The sequence below is a fragment of the Pagrus major genome, chromosome 11, assembly GCF_040436345.1.
Source record: "Pagrus major chromosome 11, Pma_NU_1.0".
Taxonomy (NCBI): domain Eukaryota; kingdom Metazoa; phylum Chordata; class Actinopteri; order Spariformes; family Sparidae; genus Pagrus; species Pagrus major.
The window spans coordinates 12,798,600-12,825,479 of NC_133225.1; the positions used below are offsets into that span (position 1 = coordinate 12,798,600).

Here is a 26,880-nt window from a genome sequence, read left to right on the forward strand (position 1 = left end):
AGGTGCTGCATTTTTAAAAGCGTGCTATTTCAGACGTCTGGCTCTGTCCCATCCAGAAGAGAGGCTGCAGCAGGCAGACCAGACATGTCAAAACAAGAACCAGCAGCATTATCACACACAGAACAGCCCCTTCTCCCTCATACACACTCTGCGTGTGCTTGTATGTGCTCACAAGCATGTGTAAGTGTGAGCGTGTGTGTGTATTTGTGTGCAGGGTTGGTTAAGTTCACTCACATAGTCATGGAAAGCCTTGGCCTCACTGGAATGTTCACATGTCTCCCTCCGGTCCGGGGCAGCGCAGTACAGATCCCAGAATACACTGTGCACAGGACAAGAGAGCGACAGCAGTTAGACACTTCAGCTGTGAGATCCAAAGACACAGTATGTTGCTGGTTTGTGTGTTTTCTATATCATGACACTTTCCCTAATGGAGACTAATTTGTGTACAATGTTCTGAGTGAAAGTGGTTAAAGGAGATGGATGGTGGTACAGTAAGTCTTCTCAGTTAAAAAGTAGAGCAGTTTGAAATGTTTAAATACTGGTATGGAGAACATACATGAGTATATCAGTGATATAACCACATATTTCTGTGCAAAGGAAGTCAAACTTTTATATCTACAGAGGGAGAGGATCTTCTTCGACGGAGTCTGCCATGTTTCTACAGTAGCCCAGAACAGACAAACCAAACACGGCTCGTTTGCATTTTTCGCCATCATGGGCTCAGGAAGCATTTCTCTGCTTCTGTCCTGCTCTTTGTGGTGACAGTGTATGACGCACCTTAACTCAGCTGCCTGGCATCGGGCCATCAATGGTTCATGCTGTGTTTACATGTGCGTGCTACTGTGTGTTTCAATCTGCCTGGGTGCAAGATAGGAGTAAAAAATGTGGTTTGGAATTTCATTGATTTGGAAACTATCCCACTAAACATGCGAGATGGGTTTGATAATGACGCGCAGATACAGTAATACAGGCTGGACACAGCGGACGCGTGTGCAGCGCTGCTGTGTGGCGTTATGTCTCGCTTTTCATTTTGGCGTCCATGCTAGCAGGTTAGACTGTTCACACTGGATGCATGAGATGTGCTTCTCACGCACGCGGTCAAGCATGGCTGCTGCGTCGCGTGATCTAGAGATTCTGAGTCTTGCCTATTTCTACCGCGACACGAGCACGGTTCTCAGCAAAAATCGGCCTGAAAACAACAAACAGTCATACGGACATCGTACATGCGTTTCACTACAGTTTTAATGTCTGCATCTGTGGAATATGACACAGACATGAAGAGAACGCAGTACACAGGCATCCAGTGTGTCCAGTTATGAATAGAGCAGTGTGGATGACAGGCTTGAGTTGGGGCTTAGCTAGTTTATCATATCGTATCGTATCGTATCGTACTAATAACTTGAAAAGGTGGATCGGACTTGTCCCACCCTCGATAATAACCATGATGCTCATGGAGGCCACCATAGGGCAAAGTGAGATAAAATAGTTTAGAGGAGGGACTATTGAGAGCTAAGGACAAATTTGACATACTTCTTTCTAAATTTCTTGAATGTAAGAGCTATGTGCAGGAATCTGCTTCTTTTTACTGGATGGCAGAGTTATGATATAAAGCAGGAAATATCTGAACAAAGAACATATAAATAAGATCTGCAGTGTTTGAGTTCACGATCAGTACCTGACAATAGAGCGTCAATTTTAATCATTAGCAAATCTTATTTTCGTGATTGTTTGGTGGAAATAATTTTCCAAAGCTCAAGTTTACATTTTTAAATAGGTTGTTTTGTTCAACCAACTGTCAAAAACTGTATTTGGTTTACATCATAGAGGACTTATTAAAACAACATATATTTACATTTGAGAAGCTGAAGCAAGAGATTTGTTTTTGCTTCTTTAGATGTACAGTAACACAAAAATGAAGTGCTGTTGACTGACTTAATGATTCATCACCGAGACATTTCAGACCGTTCTAATACTCAATGCTATGGACACATTTCAGTCAGCACTTTAGAAGTACTGAGGTTCGATACCAAGCCCTATTAATGGCCATGTGAAAACAGGAACTGTCTACACTGCAGCTGCCACTGTGGCCACCACACAGTCCAGCCTGAAGCCTGCAGCCCAGCTCCAGAGAGCTTTTATCCAAGGAGGACGGGTCGCCAAATGTTCCTCTCAGCCTGCCCTGGCGACCTGCACGTTATTGACCAATCAGCTGAGATTATGTTACTTACTGCCCAATCCACCGTACTCATATTAGTTAATTAGACCAATCCCAGTGCTGCAGGGCAGCAGGGGCCACCAGGTCCCACTCCAAATGGACCCTTAATTACTGCACTGAAATTAAGTACCTGCTAAGCCGGTCCACATTAAGGACTTCTCCTTCTTCAAGATATTGATTTCATGGACAGCGTATTAAAAAAGAGACAGAAACTGCTGAAGTCATGAGCGGAAATTCTTGCTGTCGTTTAAGGGTGCAAATAAACTGTTAGATGCATTCTTTGTGCTGATGTTGGGAGCAGCTGTGACACTTGATATGACAGACTGTGAAATGGAGCAGGAAATATTAGCTGATCGGCCATAACCGTCAGAGAATCGCACCCTGTCACATGTTGTCATCTTTCATTGAACAAGATGTTTGATTTTCACGGTTAGTGTTATTAGCTCCTGAACACGGTTATTATAAAACAGTGTTGATCAATGATCTGCACCTTCACTTATGTTCTTTTTTTGTTCAAGAAAACAAGAGTGCAACATAAGGTGTCCAAAAAAAATAAAAAGAACGGCAAACAAAGAATTTCAACCCGAGCATCAAAGCATGAGAACAACAGCAGAAATGTGAGTAGTATTTAAAGATTAAAAGACAGAGTCACTGCCCTGAGGCGCTCAGCGAGCACTGGGGTCCCCTCCAGACAAGGAGGGCGCTGAAGGAACAGAGAGGGCCTGTGCAGAGACAGTGGTGAACACATATGGTGTGTGTGTGTGTCGTGCTGCCCTTCTGTCACTCGACAATAAAGCCGGCGTACATTATCATATCTATCGGTTTGGTGTTAAGGAGATTGCTGCTCCGTCAGACACGGGCCGCGGTGAAAAAGGCGCGACCATCGCAAATCCAATCAGCTCTCAGGGAAATGAAACGGGACGCGGGTTACAGTTTGTTACCGCGAAGACACAACCAGGTACGGGCACGGGAGTAGGGGAAAGGTGATCTAACATCTCACGGCCTGCGAAGTCTGAAATATATTGCGATTTGAACAGCTGACCTGCATCTGTCTGGGCCACGCAGGGAAATCTCATTCTGCCTCTGCATAATCTGACGCAGGATCGCTGGTGGACGAGACTAAACGCAGAAACCGAGACTTTCATTATTCTGATATTATTTTAGGTGGTTGACACGAGGATACATGAGTTGGAACGGGAAGAAAAGGCGCTGAAAGGTGTGAAAATGTATAAGATTAGCAAGACAAATTACTCTAACATTGTGCCAACGGAAGGTAGATTTTGTGAAGAGACAGGTCAGGGTGCAATCAAGAGAAAAAAAAACCCTTTCCATCTACTATAGCATCTCATGTATCACTGGGACTGAGGCCAGGCAAAGTCTGGATGGTACCATTGTTAGCTCTGATTTGACAATCCCACCCACATTTAAAAGGGAAAGCCCATGTCATAGTTGTTGTCGCTTCCTTTTCAGAGACACTAATCTTTAGAAATTATCTGGGAAGTCAACATTCACAGTTAATTAGCACCAGCAATCTGCAAGAAATCTTGTACTCTGTAATAGTACATTTTCTATCCAATTATCTAATCATTTCAATCTAATCATCTCATCATGGGAAGCTCTTTATGGTATTATGGGTAGTAAAGCCACAACACAACTCCGTATGGAAGGAAACTTTAACCACTCTTACTTTGAAGAGTCACGGGAGAAGATTCAAATTGCAGCTCGGGGTCATGCAAACTCATCTTTTTTTTTAATAAATTCAAATGAGAAGCAAGACTATAAAAATATGAGCTGGCACTGTCAGCACACAAACACACACGCAAACACACACTTTGTATCCAGAACAGAGGAGGAAGGGATTAGCGTCCAGCCGTCCAGAAGAAGACAATTACTAAAATTAAATGCCATCACGATAATTATTTGCAATTAACTGTGGTCTGACAAAGCCGGTGGTTACAATGTGCCTTTCCATTATAATAAGGAGAGTAAACAAAGACACAGCAAGACAGACACACAGGCTGTTGGTGGTGGCAGGTCTACATGATAATCCTGTGTGCGTCTTTAGCCAGTCAGTCAGTGAGTCAGTGAGAGAGAGAGAGAGAGAGAGAGAGAGAGAGAGAAATATCCATAGAAATGAAGACAGAGATGGAGACAGATGGTGATAAGGAGGCAGACAGAGCACGGGTGAAAGAAATAGTCCAACAAAATAAAGTTAGAGAGAGCCGACCGTGCCGTCTCCTCCTCTTATCAGAACAGGCTCTTCTTAATGGGACAAAATGCTGCAATCAAAGAGTGGAGGCGGGGAAACACAAGCCTTCCAGTTGTCTTTATTACCTTGACTCAAGTACCAGCTATTCTCCTGGCAGCAGCAATGCATTCAGCGAGCAGGAGAAAACAACATCACAGCGCCATGTAAATCAGGAACACTCCCTTTGGACTGTGGCTAATAATTACAGAAACTGTCATCGCACGAAGAGTGGCAGCCTGACTGAGGAACCAGCAATAAGATTAAGTTGTGTGTGCGCTGATGGATATTCACATGTACAGGTGGAGACTTTAGAGACCGTCTGAACAAGAAGACAAAGTGTTAAAAAGTGACAACACCAGTACACTGGAAGCTGCAGCTTCACATTCAAAGTATTTAACTTCCACACACTTCCAACTTCTCAGTGAGGTAACCAACCCCTTCTTCCTCATTAACGTTATCAAGTTCCATGTTATTATTGGTTTTAAATCCAAAGTATTGCCAACAAACCCCCACTATCGTCTTGTTGGTCTACTCTCCTTGACTATCCGTTTCCTGCTACTCTTTATCATGACTCTGCTGCTGGCGTTGCTGCTGTATGGAGCAGACATCTTGATTTTCTGACTGCAGCATCAGTCCTACAGCTAAATACTAAAAAAAACAACAACAGTGAGGGTGTGACATCGGTAACATTGGTAACGCTGACTACCAGGGCAAGCCTAGTACCATCTCTTCAGGTCTCACGACCGGATCTGATATCTGCATGGACATATTTCTGCTAGATTTGGATCAGACTTGAGTGAGACTGTTGATACATTTACCCACATCACTAGCTTTGCTGAGACCAACAGCCAGCAGGCGATACATGTTTGTTTACAAGCGGGATGGACTGGTTTGTTTCATTTTCCACAGAACTCTTTTCATTCTTTTGTGTTCAGGGTTTTGGTCAGGGCTATAGATTCTACCTTGTACAAACCTCAGTCAGATAAAGGACCGATGAGTCAGGTAGACTAGACTAACAAATTCAACTAAACAACCCCTCTGCCCCTACACTCTCTCTGCTACCAAGGGATGGAGACAGGGGGCGGCAGGTTAACAAAGCGGGTGGCATTCCCTCTTCATCCCCACTCAAATCGCCTACTGCCACTAGCTAATTCACTTTAATTAGCCTTTTTTGTTTGGTTACACACTTGCAGCAGTTTGTTAGCAAGTAAAGCCAGATGCAAACAGTGTTTGGCTGCTTTTAAATTAGCAGAATTGACTGTATTAGTGCTAATATTGGATTTTATTTAGATGTTACTGCCAGCGAAGGAGCTACAACCACAAGGCTGAGGATCTGAAACATGATAGGAGAAGAAGGTGGAGGAAGAGAATGTGGTGGAGAAAGCTGTGTTTACAGAGAAAAGTCCAGACATTGAGGAGCAGAGGACTGTTTTCTTTGCCCCTCACAAAAAAACGAGGCTACCACACAGAACATCCCGCTACATACTGTTGTTGTGCTGAGGTTTTCATGTGTGTGTATGTTTTGTGTTGGGGGGTGTGGTGTGTATGTGTGTGTGTGTGTAGGGGGTGTGTATTGAGGATTTAGCGGCCATCCAGTGAAAACTGGTTAAAGCCATCGATTTTGGGATAAGGAGGAGACAACTAGCAGCAGCCAATAGAGAAGGAGCTAATGACACAATCAACACCTGCAGCCCTCGCTGAGCCCTTTCTTTATCCTTCCACCCATAACAACAGATGTGGATGAGTGACCCCCGCTGCCAGCCTCAATCTCCCCCCCCCCCTCCCACCAACGTCGTCCTACAGGAACCAGGAGCAGAGACAGGAGGGAAGAAAACCCCAGTAAGGTGCCGAGGAGGGGACAACGGGGGCGGGGCTGGGGTGGCGGCGGGGTCGGGGTCTTAGATTTGGCTGTTTAACACAAAAGAGGCTGGAATGCAAAGAGTTAATCCATTCGGGGGTCTCTCTTCCGCAAACAAAGGGACAGGCCTCCAGACAAAGGTTGAGGGAGGGGGAGCGAAGGGTGAGGGATGAGGGAGGTTGGTGGCTTTCCTACCATCTGGAGCTTTTGTTTTGGGGGAGGCTGGAGGTTGGAGGAGGGCGTTTGCTGGGTGGAGGTGGACAGGGGACTCCCCCCTCCCCCCACCGGCAGCCGACCCCCGGACCCCACCCCCAGCGAGTGAATGTCCACGTGCTGCGTGGCCTAGACAGACGCCCCTCAGCTAGGTCATACTACACTGGAGCCCTGCCCTGCTCAGCCTGGCTAATCATCAGCCTACTCTTCAACTGCTCTCTGGCACACACACACACACACACACACACACACACACACACACACACACACACACACACACACACACACACACACACTAGGTCATCTCCCACACTGTGCTGAAATATATCAATACAGTCAGAACACAAACTACGAGCGCTCAGTTTCCCTTTCTATTCCCACTCTCGCTCGCTCTCTCACACACACACACACACACACTGGGCCAGTCTCCCTGAGCCCTCTTATTGGTTCGGGCAGAGGCGAGAGCAAACTTAAGCCGCGCTGTATGTTTGTGTATGTCATTCTGTCAGTATTACTGGTAGCTGTCCAATTGAGAGCTGTCAGGTTGAGAGAAGCCAGGCTCTTTAAGGACCATTATGAACCGTGCCAACAGGCCGCACAATTACAACACACACTGGGGCCAGAGAGGATGAATGAATCAAGCCGCATGTCCGGGTTTATTACACAGGGCCGGCCGGGGGGCTTTGGGGATGAGCAGGATAGCATGAATGACAAACAAAGCGGGCCCTGTCAAAGCTCTTATCCTGGCTCTGTTTGCCTCTCGTGCTGCCTTGCTGAGGATTCAGCCTCTCAACCTCCCGGCCTGTTTGCCTGCTTGATTCTTTGTCTGCATCCTCTCCAGCTGCACAGCTTCCCCCTGACTGCCTGTCTGCTTCTCTCTCTGCATTAAAGTTGGATTTTTCGAGCTCTTGGCCTCTCAACTGGAAAGCGGGAAAGCTACATTCGGGTGTTCCCTTTTCTCTCTAATACAAACATTGAGAGCAGTGTACATGTCAGGCGCTAAGCCCACTGACCCTGTTCTTCAGGCCAGATAGAAAACACTGTCCTCTAGCATCAGGAGATCTGACAGATTTGTTTAAAGAGGAGCGACCCACGTCAGAGCCTTGTTCTGTTAAATGGAGCATCGGGATAAAACAGTCTTAAAATCTTGATGATGAAGTGGAGGTTTAGAGTCGGGGCAGGCGTGACAGGACAGAAGTGGCGCAAAGATACTGCGTGAGGTGAAGGGACGGGAGCATGCCAATATCGTAATAACAACAGAAAGTTAGCTGACTTGTTGATCTGGCACCAACACGGTTCGCAGCTGCAGGAGCAGAAGCTGTGACACGCAGCTCATGAAGACAATTAAGTTACTTAAAAACACACAAGACCTTTATTGTCGCAAATTGCTCCAAAACTCAGACCAACGTTAAGACACGCTCATGATACACAATGTTATTATAGCTAATGTGCTTTGCAAATTAACATCCTTAAATCTGGTTAGACACTATAGAAATAAGGCGCCGTTGATGACTCCAGAAGTTGCCAGAGAAGTATCAGTTTTTTAACTTCCTTCAGTATCAAAGTAATCCAGTGATAGGTGTCTGTGCATTCATGGGTACACTGCAAACAAGGACTGCTAATGGCTAATTCGGCATACTTTTAATGGTACCAAATTGCCAAAATCAAACAAATACATAAAAAAATGGGTGCTCAACTTGAAATCGACAGTGTAACTCACTGGATTTGTGGCAAAATTGCAAAAAACTTGACAGCATTTCACTGAGATATGGGACACTTGTTTTCAGGCAATTTTCACTTATTTTTTTACTCATAACAAGCAGGAAACACCTTGTTTTCACATTTTTTCCCCTCATATTTTGAAGTTGCATTTTTACCCATTTACACCCTCCAAAACATCTTGGAAACTGACATTGCAAAACTTTATTGTCAGACTTCAAAAAGACCCGATTCTGACTCTGAGTGGAAGATGCACGCTTCGATGTGAGGAATAAAAGAAAAAGAAGAGTTCAGTTTAAATAACAGAGCAAGGCAAGTTAGCTCACTTGTCAATCAGAGGGCTGCCAGAAGTACAGCACTTAAACATGTGTGAGATGATGCACTTAGCATTCCCTGCAATTACTGTCCCTCTCCACCCCTGCACATTCTTTCAGACCATCAAGAGTACTTCTACTGTATGAATGCGAGCTGTTGAAATAACATGTGTGTGATCGCGTGTGTGTGTGTGTGTGTGTGTGTGTGGTCAAGTGAGAAAGAGCGAGAGGAGCGACGTATACATACCACCACCATGAGTGTAAAAATCCTGGAGGTTCCCCAAGTGTGATGTTCTTCTCCCATCGGATCTGAGAGGAAGAGGGAAGAGGAACGGAGGAGAAGACAGAGGAGGGAGATGAAGAATTAGACACTGCAGCATGTTTTATGCATAATGTAATCATTTTGCTCAACTGTCCTTCCAACTCTGGACAGACAGAGCGATTGTCAGGCAGAAAAATAGGCCAACTGGCAGCGCAGTGGAGTGCAGTGCGGTGAGCGACTCTGTGGATAAGAAACTGTGACTGTCTTGAGGCGGCGGCCCTCTCCACTGCCCTCACAGACCGGCAGAGCTCCTGCCTGTATCTGGACACCGAGATAAGATCCAGTGAGAGATAACAGACCTGCTGCCCGCTTCACACACAAACACACACACTTCACACACTCCTACTGACATGACTCTGCACACACAAACACACACACATCTGCTGCGAACATACCTGATTTACCAGAGTCTGTGAGGGCAGCGTGACAGTCGAAGAGTTTTGTCTATATATACACATAAATATCAAAATAGATCCAGATTTCTCTTGAAGTGTCTATTCTATAGATTTCCCCAGTGCAGTTTACAGTGATGTGATGTGCCGTATGTGGGTTGGGCCTGTTGATTTAATGCTGCTAAAGAGCTGAGTGCTGCACTGTGCAGGAGAGCAGAGAGTGGCAAAGTCCTCTCGGGGACAGACGCGTAGTGTGTATATACTATAAATGTGGGTGTTTGTGTGTGTGTGTGTGCGTGTGTGTGTGTGCTCCTCACTGAAGAGGAACAGAGGCTAATTGAGGCAGGAGAGTCCAGGTGATAGCGCTCTCATTAGATGGCATTGAGCAGGTGTGTGTGTGTGTGTTCCTTCAGTCTACCTGTGAGGATAGAAGTCCCTTATCTGCTGAAATATTTCTCTGTGTTTTTCTGAGTGTGTGTGTGTTAAGAGACTGTGACGTACATGGGTGTTGCAAGAAAGTGTTTCAACAACACAAGAAACACACAGTAAATACAGAATATAGTGTCGAATAGAGACGCGGGAAAAATCATACACAACACGAGAAACGTTACAACCCAGCTGAAGTTTACGGGATACAGTTATCATGACGTCCTGAAGTCGATAACTCGTCAAATGTGTTGCAAAATGACGATATAATGCTGCATGATTCAACATTATTAGATGCTGACTTTACTGTAACGTTAACGGTACTTAATCTAATCGTTTTTAGTCATTTTTCACATAAAAATTCTGAACATTTCTTTATAAATTATTCCGCTAAACTGCATCTATTTGGGTTTTAGCGTGCGAGTCAAATAAATAAATCTATTATTAAAATACATTTCTGGTATCCCTGTCCACTTTATCCAATCAGGGCAGTGAACTCCATAAAGAGGCGGTCCTGTCTGCTCATGAACACACACAGAGCAGGATCTTCCTGTTTGCTGTTATATATGGTGATTCCCGCTCCGCGTTCATGTGGCGACGTAGAGACAAGGGAGGGGATTCCTAATTACTAGTTTTCATCAGTTTCACGTCAACTATTTTGATGTACTGACCAAGGAGGTTTTGTTTTCACCCGTATCTGTTTGTTTGTTGGTTGTTTGTCAGCAGTTTTACACAAAAACCACTGAATGAATTTGTATGAAACTTGGATGAAGGATAGGTCTCGGCCAAGAATACACCGACATTAATTAAAGAGTTAAAGAATTAAAGGGGACTGTTGGGCCTTGGTGGAGGTATGCGCTTCACTGAGTAAACTCTCTTTGGATACTAGACTGTTAGTCTAAAAAAAATGAAATAAAAACAAGCTATATCAACACATTGTCTTGAGTTATGAGAAATTATAATTTTTTTTATATTATTTTCTGATACAGACAAAAAAATGATTAGATGAACTGGCAGATTAATCCAAAATGAAAATAACTGTTAGTTTCAGCTTAAGTCCACTTGCTTTCCAGAACAGCCTTTCTAGGTGTTTTTTTTACTACAGTTTACAAAGTCAAGAATCAACTTTCACACTTAGTGTTGTTAACGATCTGCAGCATGTCTGTATTTGCAGTTCATCTCTCGCGCTCCTTATGTGTCTTCTTAGATTTATTTCGCAATTTGCTTGTACTGTGTTTATTTGCTACAATTGTTTTCCTAATGTGTTGTCAAAATGTTGAAGATATTTTCTTCTATGGCTTGTTTTCTTCTCATAATCAGGAGGAATAAGTGGGGAACAAGGAGGCTCTAAACAGTGAGGACACAGAAGAAGAAATCAAAGGACGCGGAGGGTGATCAGTTTTTTTGCGTGCCTGAAGAAAGACCTGGAGAGCTGAATGTGTGCTAACATGGTAACTGAACACTGAGTGATGCGGATAATAAATCACGTCTGTCTTCACACACTCGTGAGAATCAACACTCAAAGCCTCCTGCTAGACCTGTGTGAAGGGGAAAAGGTCAAAGGTCAATCTGCTGTGTTTGCTCAGATATGCACCCATTACTGTTAATCTAATCCAAACACACTGACTCTGACCATATAAGACAACTCAACACGAGCAGCGCTGTGGCTGAAATAAACAAACTCATTAAGCAATACACTTTTGCAGGCACAACATTTGAGACAACTGGCGTCAAATTGACTTAGCAGTCTTAGCATGCATGCCTTGTGGACATGGATTGTTTGTGTGTGTCTGCGTGTGTGTTGTTTTAATCCCTGTCTGTGTAGATGTTGTTTTAATTCCTGTTTGAGGCCGTGTAAGTGTGCGTGGGTCTGTGTGTGTCTGCCTCCGGTTGCCTGCGACCCAGAACTTCACCCCTTTTCCAGCAGCTCACCAATAACACTCAATCTCTGGGAGAAGATTCACCCACGAGGGCTCTGGAATGAGCGAGGCTCACTGCGGCCCGACCACTTAATCTCTCTGTGCTGCTTCCCCATCTTTGCATCATATTTTAGATGTCCACTCGTGTTGTTGGCAGCTGGGACGGCCTCCAGCGGCCCTGCCCGCCCTGCTGCCTGCCTGCTCGCTGTAAGCAACGGCAATCTCCCTCTAAATGCATTTGATTGATACATCCACAATTCAGAGAGGCTGATTTTAGGCACTTTACTTCTCTTCTAAACCTTTATAACTTTTTTAACAATTAAAATGAGGGCACTATCATCTGACGTTGACAGTGGCAGCTCTTTTACAGCTTGGCACACAGTTATATGCATTATGTACAGTCAAGCAACACATTGCTTTCGAGGATCCATCATCAAATCAGTAATCAATCAGCAAGTTGAGTCATCAGTCATTAATATCCAAGTACTCTTTTATAGCTCTGTTAAAAGCAGCTCTGGTATTTGTTACACTTACAGGTTTTAAGTGTTTCATTGTGTAATAGCTCTATATATTACAGGAGAACTGTTACTGAGCTCACCTGAATAAATGACAAATAAAGGATGTCAGTATTAAAGTTGGACTATATAGACTTGACTTTGCCTGCCTTCGGGGCCCTCTCAGTGTCGGGGAGTGTATTAAGTGGAGTTGAATAAAGCCAGTGGCCGGGCGAGGTGTTGTACAGGAGACGGCCTGGACGCGGGACCATTAGCAGGAAGGATGTCCATTAAGGAAGAGGATGCACCACATTAGAGACCTCACCTCTTCAACAGTTCAGGGGCCCTAATATGAGACTAATAAGTCCAGCAGACATCGGACAAATGGTTATGTTTGGAATGGTTTCAAATATTAAAGGGACATTTGATATAACTTGGCCGGCTTTGCTTCGTAAATGTCATGGCAGAAAGTGAGCAACAACACATGCTTACAATATGTCAAACTGCTCTAATTATACAGAGTTTACGATTACAAATTAGAGCTAATAATGAAAGGCGGGTAATCACATTAAGTAGCCCAACAGATGTCATGTTTACATTGTCCCAAATTAACAAACAGGCAAAAGAACATTGCTGTTGTTCAGCAGGTCTCAGCTCATTAATGTATTAATATTGTGACAGTTTTCAAGTCCAGAGCGTGTGTCTGAGTGAGATTGCTCAACAGCTGCCTGAACCCAGAACAACTCATAATGTGAATTCCATCCCTGGTCATACAATAGAGGGGGAATCACACGGCACAGGAAGTCAAACTGAAAGAACGTCTTACCTCTGACAGGAAGGTCTGTGCGGATTTCTGTGCGCCGACATGCAGCAAATACTCGTACACATATAAAGCTAACCTGCAAAGACGGAGACAGAGAGACAAAGAGAGAGAAGTCAGTGTTGAGGATCACATCTTTTACATTCTCTCATCTGAAAGATTTCAAAATGAACAAACAAGCTCGCACTCTCACTTCATCCCTAAATGTGTCACACTTGTCTCATTCCAACTAGCCCGTCGACTTAAGTCCAACAAATGTGCACAATTGGCAGAAAATCATCACTGTGTCATTTTAGATGGAGCCTGGATAAACAAGATTTTACAGTATGAAGATCATATACGCTGTGGAGGGGGTTGTAAATGTGTGATGCAAAGCTCCGCAGCTCTGAGCTAAAGAGCCTCTGTGGCACTCAGCCATATCCCTGTGGTTTCAGGAACTCTGAACAGGCTGAACACATAACAGCGTAGACGCTGGGAGAAACACGGACAGAGGAGACGAAAAATATCCTCAGACGTGGCTGAAGCTGGGCTCTCAGATGTCACTACACTTCTTGTTGGAGTTCTTATTTTTAGGTTTCAGACACATGTTGATGCCCGAGTGTGCATCCAGTTTAAGGGTGGAATAATGGCTACACAATGGACTGTGATTAGTTACTGTTGATGAAAAACTCACAGAAACGAAGCACTAAAATATCATCAGCTTATAACGAGCCAACACGGGGCAACATGAGCACAAGTCTTTGTCAAGCTTCAACTCTTGATGCTAAATAATACACAGCGTATCTCGATATTTAGACGTTCCTTTTAAAATAGCTGAACACATACAGCCTTTATGTAACACACAAAGTGACGGTAGAAACTGTAGTTGAAAGGAGAAATGTGATAGATGTGCTTTATTTGCAAGCTGAACAAAAAATACTTGCTTATATACAGTACTTATAGCATAAGAGCATCCACACTGGACTTCATTCTTGCATCCTGACAAGAGTTAAGTTCAATATTCACATTTTAGCTCTGGCTTGGTCCATTAGACCTAAATATGGTTCAAATATGAGGGTGTTGAAGGAGAAACAGAGCTGTGACAAGTACAAAAGGGCTGACAGTTGATTCACAGTGGGATCATTTGTACACAGAGTGATTTGATTCGGTGTTAATAGCAAAAATATTCCTTTTTTAAGCTTACAAAATTACACTGGACATCTGGACATTTAGACCATCATCCTAAAGCACATACAGCTGTTATTTAACACACAAAGTAATGGTAGTAGTAGTTGAAAGGAGAAATATGGCAACTGTGCTCTATTTGCAAGCTTGCAACATTATAGTCAAGTGAAGAACTAAAAACACTCACCTGTATCTAATAATACTAATGGTTTCTTAAATTGACTTTTTAAACAAATCCTGCTAATTTTGACTCTTTTGTGACAAAGAATGAAACACATTTGAACTTTTTTGAAAAAAAAAAAAAAATCAGAGAAAGCACTCAGCTTGAGTGATGCGAAAAAAGCACTTTTACTTTCACAAAGAAAGTGAAAGTCTGGATTTTTTTTAAATCCCTGCTCCCAGCTAAGAAATAGTCCAACACTTAATCGTTCATAAAAGCACAACGTGTTGTTTTTCTTCTTTGTTTTTTATAAGAATTAAACAAAGAGCATATGGTGTGTTAAATAGTGAGCCCGAGAGGTGCTGGTGGTTGCATTTTCTCTTCAGACGGAGCCAGGCTACCCGTTTCCCCCTGATTCCAGTCTTTATGCTAAGCTAAGCTAACCGTCTCCTGGCTACACCTTACAATATTTACAAACAGATACGAGAGCGGCGCTGATCTTCTTGTCCGTCCCTCAACAAGATTGAAAACAAGGGTATTTCCTGAATGTTGAACTGGTCCGTGAACTACAGCAGTCTACAGTCAGACTGAACAAAGGCCTGTTTTCAACTGAAGAAGCAAAAGGCAGAAAGTTTAAAAGACAGGATGAGATTTTTGGGGGGGACCAGATCATTACTGTCTTCCTCTCAACAACTGACTCATCATCATCATCAAAACTGCAGCGATCTTGTCTTCTTCTGTTTCCGCAACAAACTCATCGTGAACACGTCGGATATTCAACATGTTGCCCAGTCGTCATCGGACTACACATGAAACTTTCACAGAAAATCAACCTTCGCCCCTAAAAAGCAACTCAGTATTTTAACTACAAAGCAGAGAAGCCTCGACAGACATCACAGCCTGAAATCATCTGCATGCAATTGTCTCCGGGTCTGAAATAGAGCGGAGGGGCTTTTCTGTACGGTGGGTGTCTTGTTTTCATGCGGATCACATGCGTCAAGGCCAGAGCAGACACAGAGTTATGATGTTTGGGTTGGTGCTGACTGATACTGAATGAATCAATAATGAGCCGGGCCAGAGTTGAACAACCTGAATCTTTATCTTCTCAAAGATATCACAGAATTTCCCCGCAATGTCTTCACAACAAGCTAAAAAGAAAATGATCCACTACAGCTGGTCCAAACCAGTTTCAACTAGCACTCGATACTCAATGCTATCAGGTCTTTTATTTCTCACTCTTACATCAGATACAACTGTATCAACACCCATTTCAGATAGGTAGTGTAAACACGCTGTCTAAATACAGGGATTTACAGTCCGACAAGAGTTTTCATTCGAGCGGTTGTGCGTTTGTTGGGGGGGGGGATGTGCGGCGACGGAGCGGTGGTCAGCGTTTCTGTAAAGAGGCGTCGCGACAAAAAGAAAAAGGCTTGCGAGAAGCACGAGTCACGAGACGGAGCAAACTGCTTGTTGTAAATGTTTAATATTGATCTCAAATGGAGTGACCGCCCTGGTATTGTTAAGTGAAACTGATCGGTGTTGTGTTTAGGAACAAGTCTATCACAGTTAATTACGTGTTGTCTGAAAATGTATGCAACAAAAGTGCTCCGTGGTTTGTTCAGTTCAGAGGCTTGTATTTACACCTCGGATGGACAAGAGTGGCTTCAGAAGTGGGAGGCCCGATGAAACCGAAGGTCCTTCAACCAGAAAAACTACACAAGTGAATACAACTTCCAACATTTATATACATTTATATCACTGTAGCAAGTTACATATTTGGGCAAAATTGTTTGTCGTGCACTGACTTAAAATGACATTTAGTTTACTTAATAGATACTCACTGAACGGTACTTAAAGAGCACTGCCCATGTCTTTATTATCTATGATTGATGTTTGATTTTAGTGTGTTTTCAGGGAGAGCATTAACTGTAAATGAAACATAGAACCCCAGCCCAAAGTGCTCCTCCATGTCACATTAATCCAGCTGTTTTTAGACACACATAAAAGTTAAAATACTCTCGACTTTTCAGCACAAACCGCAGTCATACCGTTTTTTCCATCAGTTAGATTCAATCACCTGATTGTGCATGCAGCAACGGCCCCCAGGAGCTGCACGCTGTTTTGCCTGACTTTTCCAAGGCGAGACTACACTGTTAACAGCAGGTCCTGGCTTAAACAGGGCCTTAAGGGCCGTCCACACCAAGAGCGATCACTATAACCAAAACGACACGGAGTTATGATGGGGTGCCATCTTCAAACGTAGATCCAGTTCTCCTTAATACATCCGTGGGATCCAGCCCCAAAAACCTCCAGCAGCAGGTAAAGCCTCTTGCTTGAGGGGCAAACACCGAGACAACAGACGTCCCATACAGAATGTCTGGCTGCTGCTCATAAACCATAATAGCTGTGAGTGCATGGTGATAACTGAAGCCAACTAAGATTATCATGTCCTCTCTTCTCTCATCTGGATGATGATGGCAGCTAGACGGTCAGAGGACACGTTTACAAGTGTTTTTGTAACAAACTGTGAGGGGTACAGTGGAAATTACATCACTGAGTGTGTTTTTTACACGACTTGAGGTATCAGCGTTGCCCTTTTTCTTGATTTTGGAGTGTTTTTTACGTCATTAACTGTAATGCTGACGCTGTTTTTGCTACTTCAGCCTGAACAGTGTAGGTTGTGTTTAACTTTCCCAGGTTCTGGGTGAAGAGTCCACTGGTGTGAAATGTAAAAACGAGACCCTCTTTGCAGTGTGAAATACCCAGCGGCAGGCGTCAGCTCCTATACGCCCCGTCCTCACTGTACAGGATCGAACAGAGATTCCCATGAGCACTGCGGCAATGAAATTTTCATGGCAGAGCCTGGTGTGATCTGAGGGGCTCTATGCCCCAGCGATGGGCACCTGCTCCGGCTGCAATGCATTATTTAAAAACACTCATTCAATCCAGGCTTCAGGGGACACCTTTTGTTACTCTGTCAGAAGCAGTAAGTGTAACTCGGCTGAGGAGGAGACTTTTTTTTTTTGCAAGCTGATGGAGCAGAGCCCGAGGAAGGCCAGGTAGATAAAGGAGATGTGGGGGTGGGTGGGTGCGCTGTACAGGAGAGCTGTGTCAGAGGGAAACTGAAGGTCAGGGCCTCACCTTTTCCCTCTGTGGATTCTGCAAACCTGAATTCCTTCCCCACGAACCCTGCACCCGCTACACATGTCACTCAGGAATAAAAGATGAGATGCTTACAAGACAAACCACAACCACGCAGTCGTCTCGACATCTCGCATTTCCCCTGCCGCACATTTCACTCTCTCCTTCCTCGGCCGACGTCGTCCGGATGAAAGGTGAAATTTAACAATACAGGATGTTGATGTAAATGGCGTGATGAGAAACAGCAGATCAGCCTGAGTGGGAGGAGGAACATTCGACCTTTGCTTTGACTGCTAACCAGAAATCAAGCATCGTGATATAAAGCTGGCGTTGACCGTTTCTCACGCTCTTCAAGCTACAAGATCATTTGCAGCAGTTTTTTTCGACATAACGCAACAAACAAAAATCTACTCCACCTTTTCTGAGCTTAACCTCGCGCATCCTGACTAGCACTCTGCTCCATGTCCACACATCAAGGAGATCTCTCCCACTGCCACGTCCCCAGGAAACACACCTGACATTTAGCCCCAGGCTGCCCCATGCAGCCTTCCCTTTCCTTCACTCGCCTCCAGAGACAAGGGCATCTCAGCTGAGTTTAGCCAGCTAAAGCACAGACAGTTAGCAAATTAACTTCCATGTCTTCGTTTCAATAATTCAGCAGCGGGAGCAGGGGCAGGGCGAGGTAAGGTATGCACGGAGGAAGTGATGGAGGAGGATTAAGCAGCAGTTGCATCTGCTTTCATATCTAATCGACGCCTTTCGGAAAATAATAAAAAAACTATCAAATTCATAATTTATATGTCCAGTGGCTCACTGAACGTAACACAAACTGGAAAAAATAAATAAAAGCAGCACAGATCTGACGCTGTAGTGGTGAACACTGATGTATCACTTGAAGGTGAATGAGAGGCTAGATGTGTGTGAGACACCTGTGATACTGTGAAGCTGTTTCACTAAAGCTTATTCCCACTGCACACACTGTTTATATTTGCTTGGCTTTGTTATGGCAGTTCCTTTGTCAAAACAAATCAGTGTCAATAGGCGTGTAAACACGCATGGCTTTAGCCATGGGTTAATCCACACACTGTCACACACATGGGCATACAAGCATCCACACTCACACAAACACACACACAGACACAGACACACACACACACACACATATATTTCCTCCTCTCACTTTCTACCAGCAGCACGCTGACTCTGTGACGTTACCTGTGAACGTCCTCTAACCTCAGAGTTTAACTGTCTGATAACTTAAAAAGTCGGACTCACAAAAACAAACTCTCAGAGGCAGAGCAGGATTTATAATGATTTGTGATGAGAGATACTGGCACAGCTGACATAGTTTAACAGTTAACGAGCACAATCATATGATGCACTTTACAAAAAATAATCCAAACTTGAGGAAGAATCATTTGTTTTCTATGTTAAAAAAGACTTTATCTATAGAAACACATATGTCTTATGTACCTGTGCTCTGTTCAGATGCTTTTCTCTGCTGATAAACGACAGACACACTTCTCTTCAGTGAACTCTGTTGCCAAACTGATTAACAACTTCAGGCACGTAGCCTCAATATTTATACTGTCTCCTTTATTTCAAGTGAGAAAACTAACAAATTTGTGCGGATGCACCCAGAGCAGCTGACGAAAGGCAGCATTAATTGACTGTTGACATATCTGAATGAAGCACAGTCAGCCAAAGGGTGCCGAGGGTAAATCAAGGGTTTCTTTACTTTTAGTGCAGTGTTTCTGCCTATGTTAGTGCGCAGCTCTTTATGCTTCCTTCAAAAGGCTAAAATGCAGATGGCAGAGCCATCTGTGTAGAATCAAAACCATGCATTCAGACCTGAAGATCCCTATTAAACTGCATGTAAATAGGTGGGAGGAGCCAGAGGAGGAGTGGGGGATGTAAAGAACCCCATGTTCAAAACAAACTGATTAACTTGAAGTTCTTGAAGCTGCAGTTGGTTTCCCAAACAAATCCAGACACACTCGAAATCGCACAAAAAATGTCTGTAAACAAACACGAGGATTAGGAAACACGCATGGAGCCGGATCGTTTTAGAAACTAAGAGCGTGCTTTTAAAAAATGAGATGTTTGATCAAGCTATTAAATATGTTTGTGAATGGCACCGTTAATTAAGATGCCGGATTCATCAGTGCATATTTCAAAGAGGCTGCAGTCACTAAATAATGAGGTGACATTAATATTGGAGTTGCTGTTCAAATAAATTCAATAAAAAGCTGGCAAAAAAAACAGTGCGGCGAGTAATTAATTTCTTTGGTCGCAAGGCCACCACTTGTGCCTTTACCTTTACTATCATTATTATTAGCTTGGTTCCCTTTTTACCAAAGGTCTGATCACAATAATGTTTGTCAAGGATGTATGGAGTAAACGCTCCCTCGCGCCTGCTCCCTGTGATGTCAAGACAGCGAAATCAGGCTCCACTTGGATGGTGAGGCCTAGGCCGTGTGGAGGGATCCATACGAGTGTATGCATGTGACTGTTTTCTTTATGTTGTATTTCTGAATAAACTGTCTGGATTGGAGCCTTGAATCCAAGGCTTTAAAGGAAATAAAAACACACGCTGTACACACACAGCTTTGTGCACACTGTCGCAAACACACTTAAATGCGCACTTGAGCCTGTAAATTGGAGCGTTTTGTGTACCAAACCTCAGAACTACTCTACACTGCTCAGGTGGATGATAGCTGGATGAATCGGGAGGATGTGTTGCACTATGGAGGAATGTTTTCTTCCTTTTTCTTATTACGTTTTTTGGGTTTCAGAGCCGACCGCTGCACACCTGTACACACCAAACAACATGCACCAAATCTGACACCTTGCCTTATAAACAGATTCAACATTACACTAACTGTTTAATTTAAATCTTTAAATTCAAAACGATCCATTTTCATCACAAACTGTGTCGTCCTTCAAAGAACAACACGAGTAGCCACCTTGCTAGCTTCAAACAGCATTCTGGGAACCTTATTACACTCTGAGGACGCCTTGTTTATTCTGTTATTACCTCATCAATATCATAAATGTTACCTTTCTGAGTGTGAATTTTCCAAAACCACATGGTGCACCTTTAAAAGGAGACAATGGTGTAAAAACTACAAAGGAGGTCACTGTTTATTTTCACTGTTTTCAAACTTCCAGAGCGAGGTTAATCCAGTTTCCCTCAAAACCTTCGGCAACTTAACGTCACTCTAAAACGACGCCTGACTGCCAAACACGTGTAGTGTCACTAAATCAACTCTCGTATGTGAAAAAGTTTAGGAATTTAATGGCACGACACGATTCCGCAAAACACTCACAGCAGCACAGGTCAGAGCAGGAAGTACACAAGGAAGAAGGTCATAAAAATCAAAAAACTCTCATAAGTAGAAATTCACCTGTTCAACTTCTTCCTTGTCCTTCCCACGCTCTTGTTTTGTTTGATTGCCATCAGCTATACAAGGAAAAGACCTTTACTTTTTCTCTCAGGTCTCTACCATCAGTCTCTACTTTTCCTTCGACATGTTGAAAAGAATAAGAAGCTCAAGCAGGCACACGTCACAGGAATAAAGATCTCTGTGGAACGTGGGGGAGAGTAACCACTAATGTATTTGATTACTGATCTGATGCACAGTAATATTATCAAACAGCTGACCCTAAACTGATTCCAACTTAAGATAAATACACATTACACCAGTCATTTATAGTTTATTTAATCAGATAAGTATATGACTTTATAATCAATCCACTCAGCGAGAGCTGCAGCTGTGGTCCTCTGTCTCACTGTACCTCTCAGTCTGCTTTAATCACATACAGGTCCATGCGGGGCTCCCTCTTTTTTTTTTTTTTTTAAGTATCTGAATATGTAAAGAGCCATATGAATATGTATATATGAATATGAGCTAATCCGGTGATGCATTGAGGCAGCTGTTGTGAGCTCCACATTTACAAGGAAACATGTGTTGGCCCTGCAGGGCAGGTTAGGGTGACAAGACAGGTGAGGGGAGAGGGCAAGCGTCGTCCATTATGTCTGGACGTCACCTACACACACACGAGGAGGAGGACGACGAGGGTTATTTAATGTGGAGTTTCTGCTACAACACACTCAAATCAACACATTCCATATTTTTGTTATTCACACGGAGCCTCAAGACAGAAGCATTCATCACCCAGTCCTCAAAAGACTTGTATTTCTCATGAGTTAAATTATTAATCCTCCTCCTACACTATCATTTGAAATACACGCTGCCTCTGCACTGATTTCACTCCCAATAACACATGCAACATAATCCACACTCCCTGAACAAGCAAGTGCAACTAAAAACTGTCTCAAAAAAAAAAGAAAAAGAAAAAGGCAGCTTTTAAATTATCCATTTGTGTAAATAGAGTAATGACGCTGAAGCACACAAACAGGTGTAGAAGCAGCCCAACGTCTGCTGGTGCTTCATATGCAATATTAAAGCATCATATGCTGGTTCAAAGGTCACTCTGCCTGCTGTTCATAAAACCACATGGGACTGTTTTCATTTAGGATTCACACACACACACACACACACACACACACACACACACACACACACACACATACAAGGAGCTGCTCAATTTTCCAATAATCTGATGCGAATTCAGAGTGAAATTAAACGCTCGTGGCACCACAAGTGTACAAAGTAGTATTCGAGGAAGCTGACACTAAGCACATAAGCGAGCCACATCTCTAGAAAGCTTAATCAATTGAATACGACACGGCAATGCATCAAAAAAAATATACAGGAGAGTCTCTAAAGAAATTTAGTTTCTATTACAGATGTATGAGGTGCTGTGTAGCAGCACAGCCTCTCAGGACCTGACAGTGTTTTTAGATTACAATTGCATCTCAGCAGGGATCCCTGCTCACTCCTCTAACCTCAGACTGTTTTGCTGCTTAAAAATAGCTAATGGTTGATAAAAGACTGCACTGATCTGAAGTGCTGGGATGCAAAGAAGGTCCAAATCTTTTTGAATGGCCCCCAATGTGGAAATATCCGAGGCAGCATCGACATAAAGAGCATGAGGAGCAGTCTAAGAGGGGCATTTAAAAAAGTTACAGTGGCGATTCATGTTTTATTCCAAGGCACGGGGTGCATGCACTGATAAATGAGCTTTAATGTGAAAAAAGGAAATTAGACTAGGTGGATTAAATTTAGCACAAAGCAGGATGGGATCGCACCGTGTTTGAAAAACACACAACAGTGATTTTTTTTTTTTTTTTTTGCAATATTTCCAGACACAATGAGAAAGCATGACGCGACCCTACAATCATCTGTTAATCGTGTCATAAAAAGTCTGCTCCTGCACAAATAACAGCTTCACGTTCGTGGCAAGCGACGACTCTGCTTCGTGTGAGTGGATGCTTAAAAAAAGTTTACCACCGCTGTGTGACTGCTGAATGGGACAAAACTTTTCCCTTCGTCGCTCCCCTTCGAGGTTTTTTTAAGCCTTGCGCCGGGCTTTACGCACCAGAAACGAGCGAGAGAAACAACCCGAGCAAAGCTGCCGATCCCTTCTCTCTCTAAAGAAAAACACAAAATAATGCGACCATCCGGCAGCTCAGCCTCCGAAAGTTCACAAGAGGCGAGCGGGCAGCAGCCCCCGGTCCGCACAGGGACGAGCACACACGCCTCATCCAGAAACACGTTTCAGCCGAAAAATGGCACGAAAACGCGCTTCTTCTAGTTTCAACTGTGCGGCGCGTTAAAGGATAAAACACAACACACACACACACGTCTGATCTCGGAGAGAGGCTGCAGGAGAAGAAGAAGAAGAGCACTCAATATCGGTAGACATCCCGTGCAAAATCGCAAAAAAAAGTGCAAACAAGAGGTAGAATTAAAAAAAAAAAAAAAAAGACAAGACGAAAAGTTTAAGAGACGCACCTCTAAGGTGGTCGGAGGGGAGGGAGGGGGGGGAAAGCGCACGGAGGAGCGCACTTTAGTCCAGTACACTCCTTTTAAATTACAGTACCTAGTTTAGAAAGTTGGACTCCCCTCCTCTGCCCCCCTCGCCTGCATGATAAGCAGGTAAACTCTCACATATAGCGCATAATTCACTTACTTTTCTCTCGCTTGGCTATCGGATGGGACGACAGCTCCTTTACCTTTGGCGTACATGCTGGATTCTGTTTTAAGACTTTTGCCCCACTCAACACCTGTCAAAGAAAGCAGCCAGGAAAACGCTCCATCTCCATAGCTACCCCTTTAGTGTTTTTCCTCCCCCCCCCCTCCCCTCCTTCTCCTCCTCCTCCTCCTCCTCCCTCCCTCCTCCCTCCTCCTCCTTCTCTCTCCTCTCCCTCCCTCTCTTTCTCTTCTTTTTTTTTTTTTTTTTTACATCTCCAACATTGGCCACAAATCAGGCACAGTTTCTATTGGGGGGACTTGAAACCGTCCTCTGTTGGATTTTTTTTTTTTTTTTCCCCTCCTCAGCCGCTGTTCCGCAGGCCTGCTCCTCCTCCCTCCGCTGTGCAAACGGTGGGGGCTCCTTAAAGGGAAACACACACTTCTTGTTTACTGACCTCAGAAACATGAGGAGAGAAGGGGGGAAGATGGGGAAAGGCATGCCGGGTACGGGCTCTGTACTTAACTACTATTGCCAGCTCCTTTTTGGAGGCCAGCGATACTCCGTATGTTTTTTTTATCCTCTAAAAAGACATCCCAGTCCGTGGGACTTTGACTTCCACCAGTGAGGACAGCGCTCTCATTTTTCACACACTGTCATGAAGACATTATTCCCCACGTTTTGGTCCACTGTGATGTGGTGGAACGAGTGTTTTTGCATGATCACATGCTGAACTCATTGAATGTCGTTAATTAAGAGCAACTTACTATTCTTTTGGTATAATATGGCCACAGGAAGTGCTCCAAATGCCACACATGCGCTGCAACCATGAATGTATTCTGGACTTGTGTGCGAGGGCGCCGCTCAGCGATGCTTCCAAGTTTGCCAAGTGGCCACTGGCAGTATTGCAGCGAAGATCCCCCTGCGGCCCAAAAAGCATCGCCATTATAAAAGAAACGTCTGTGAAATGGCTGACAGGACCGTAGATTTATATAATAGCTAGATACCAGATGGAGAAATGGCGCCCAATCAAACCAAAGAGAACTGCTCGCCTAGCGCATACGGCAAAAATGTTTTCTGGCTTCCGCATAAACGGGACGTAATTCAAATCATTGAATATGCGCAGTGGAGTTTCCCCGCTAGTTCCCGCTCGGCCCATAGACTTTACATTGAGATGACGTCATGGATTTTTCCTTTGAAGCCAACTTTCGTAGTGGCCAAACTGTGTAATTACAACATGCATTGTGAAAGTAGCGGCTGTAAAACTGTGGATAATTATTTTTAGTGTCACAAGCCCCCGCGAATGACTCCTTTGGCTGTCATAATTTGAGCCATTCGGTCCAATAAAATTTGGAAAGTCTTGCAAGATTAAATCCTTTTTATATCTATTCAAGTTAGCCAGGTGCTAAACAGGAAGTTAGCGTCCCGGTGGACAGAAGCCTCCAGTGCACATGCTCAATGGGCCGCTGAACACGGAAGATCCAGGTGTTTCGAGCCATTTTGGCTTCAAAAGGCCACTGAGCAGCTTTCATAGGAATGAACGGGGCTCTGCTTCCAACACTGCCTCCAGATTTTAATGCAGCGTCCTTGGTTATATTGTTTTTGCTACATAAATGGAGGACAATACCGAGCAGAGCCATTCTGAGTACACCAAAACATCTGTGAAGCAGTGTGTGGAAGTATTTTGAAAGTACTTCTATACCATAGATGTCGAAGTCCAAACAAAAATTAGGCTGTTTGTCGACTTTGTAAAAGGCAGGTGTCTTTCTCCTCAACAACAACAAATCTGCAGGCTCACCTGCACCACAGACCAAGTGTGCAACCTCGTTTGACTGCCTTTTACTTGGCACACGCGGCTTCAGCAGCAACCCTGCCAGAAGCTTGTGAAAAGGCCATCCATGATAAGATGATTAGAGCAAGGTAAGGTAGGTAATGACAAGGTAGAAGTGACAGGCATATAGGAAACAATCGTCGACAAAGATTGACGTTTGATTGAAGAATGGGACAAATGTGATTTTGGACGGGCTGTAAAAGTGATACAAGCATCAAAGGGTGAAGAAGGATGGTCATGTATACAGACGCCAGCGAAAATGTCTTTCAGCCGGAGAGAGCTGATATTCAGGAAGTCGTCTGGCGTTCTTTTCCGTCATCCTGTCTCGTGCAAACTTTACCCAGGCTCCGCTCCAAAGCAAGATATTGTACAAATATATCATTTTAAGGGTATTAATCCTTGGTTTTGCAGAATTGTCCAATATCAACGTTATCGTCTGGCATTGGATTTTTTTATTTGCCTGAAACAGGCAATATGCCAACTGCACAGATGTTATCGTAGCTAGCTAGAAATGTGCGACTGTGTGGTACGTCAGGTTGATTTCAAAACTCTACTGGAGGTCCAGTTCTTCTTGTTATTTTCTTCCTGACCTCTCTTCTTGTTGTCTTATCCCTTTTTACAACAAACCTGATTATCCATGATATCCTGACAGTGCATGAAGCCCCTTCCTCGGGACATATGGGGTTGAGTCAAGATACTTTTCTACTCAGTGGTCAGTCATCAGTGGTCCCTTCAAACCTCTTGTTCAAGTCACCCATTTGTGGCCAAAAGCGTGATCTTGATCCTGATCCTGGGTCATCCAGGCAGGTTACACTTGACACATACTGAAAGTAAAAACAGCAGGCACTTGAACCTACTTGAGAAATGTTTACAGTATGGATCACTGGTTGCGAGTACTGTATGAGGACTGGAGATAAGGTTATTCTCTGAAACGATCACTGATTTATATTTGTATTAGTGGCTGTTGATGTCTGATGGTTATCACTGACTGAGTTCACGGTTTCGGCACCTTTTTATTCAAAATTCTTTGACTCACACTGAGCAGTAATCATTGTTGGTCAGAGTACAACACACCACACAAACAGCTCTGAGCTTTACTTCACTGAATCTGCTTTCTGAGCAGCAGAGGACACATGATCTTTTGTTATTCAGATTATTAAAAAATCAAAAATGAACAAGATGGATGTGGATTCAGAAGCGATGAGTTAATCAAGGGCGTTCTTGGTTAACACAAGGGAGGCTTAAGCAGCAGTCTCCAGTGCCAAGTCGTACTCGCTGTTCTGCATAGAGAGCGATCGGCCCACAGACGGAGCACAGCCTCTGATGCACATTTCACGTCTCGAACAAGGTCCTGCTGAGATCTTTCGCTGATTTCTTGTTAGCTAAAAGCGGACTGGTTATTATTATTCATCCCAACTCTGACACCCCAATGACCTGAGGGCAACCCACTTTCCCTGGCACTCTTACACCTCCGACTCCAATTACAAAGCAGCTGTAAGGAGGTGGCACACGGGTTGTTCCATATCACTGAATGTTACCAGCTCC

The 26,880-nt window shown here is 43.8% G+C and overlaps 1 protein-coding gene across 2 annotated transcripts in view; it reads right to left on the reverse strand.

Moving 5' to 3' along the window:
- The window catches only part of ssbp4 (single stranded DNA binding protein 4), an 88,497-nt gene extending 64,917 nt beyond the window's left edge, over nt 1-23,580 (reverse strand). For both annotated transcript variants that reach the window (XM_073476915.1, XM_073476914.1), the window contains exons 1-4: nt 23,505-23,580; nt 12,947-13,019; nt 8,815-8,876; nt 235-319 (exon numbers count right to left, since the gene is read on the reverse strand). In XM_073476915.1, coding sequence (XP_073333016.1) covers nt 235-319; nt 8,815-8,876; nt 12,947-13,019; nt 23,505-23,560 — 276 coding nt within the window. In that variant the 5' untranslated portion in view covers nt 23,561-23,580. The remainder of the gene's footprint in view (nt 1-234; nt 320-8,814; nt 8,877-12,946; nt 13,020-23,504) is intronic.
- Nucleotides 23,581-26,880: the final 3,300 nt, after the last annotated feature.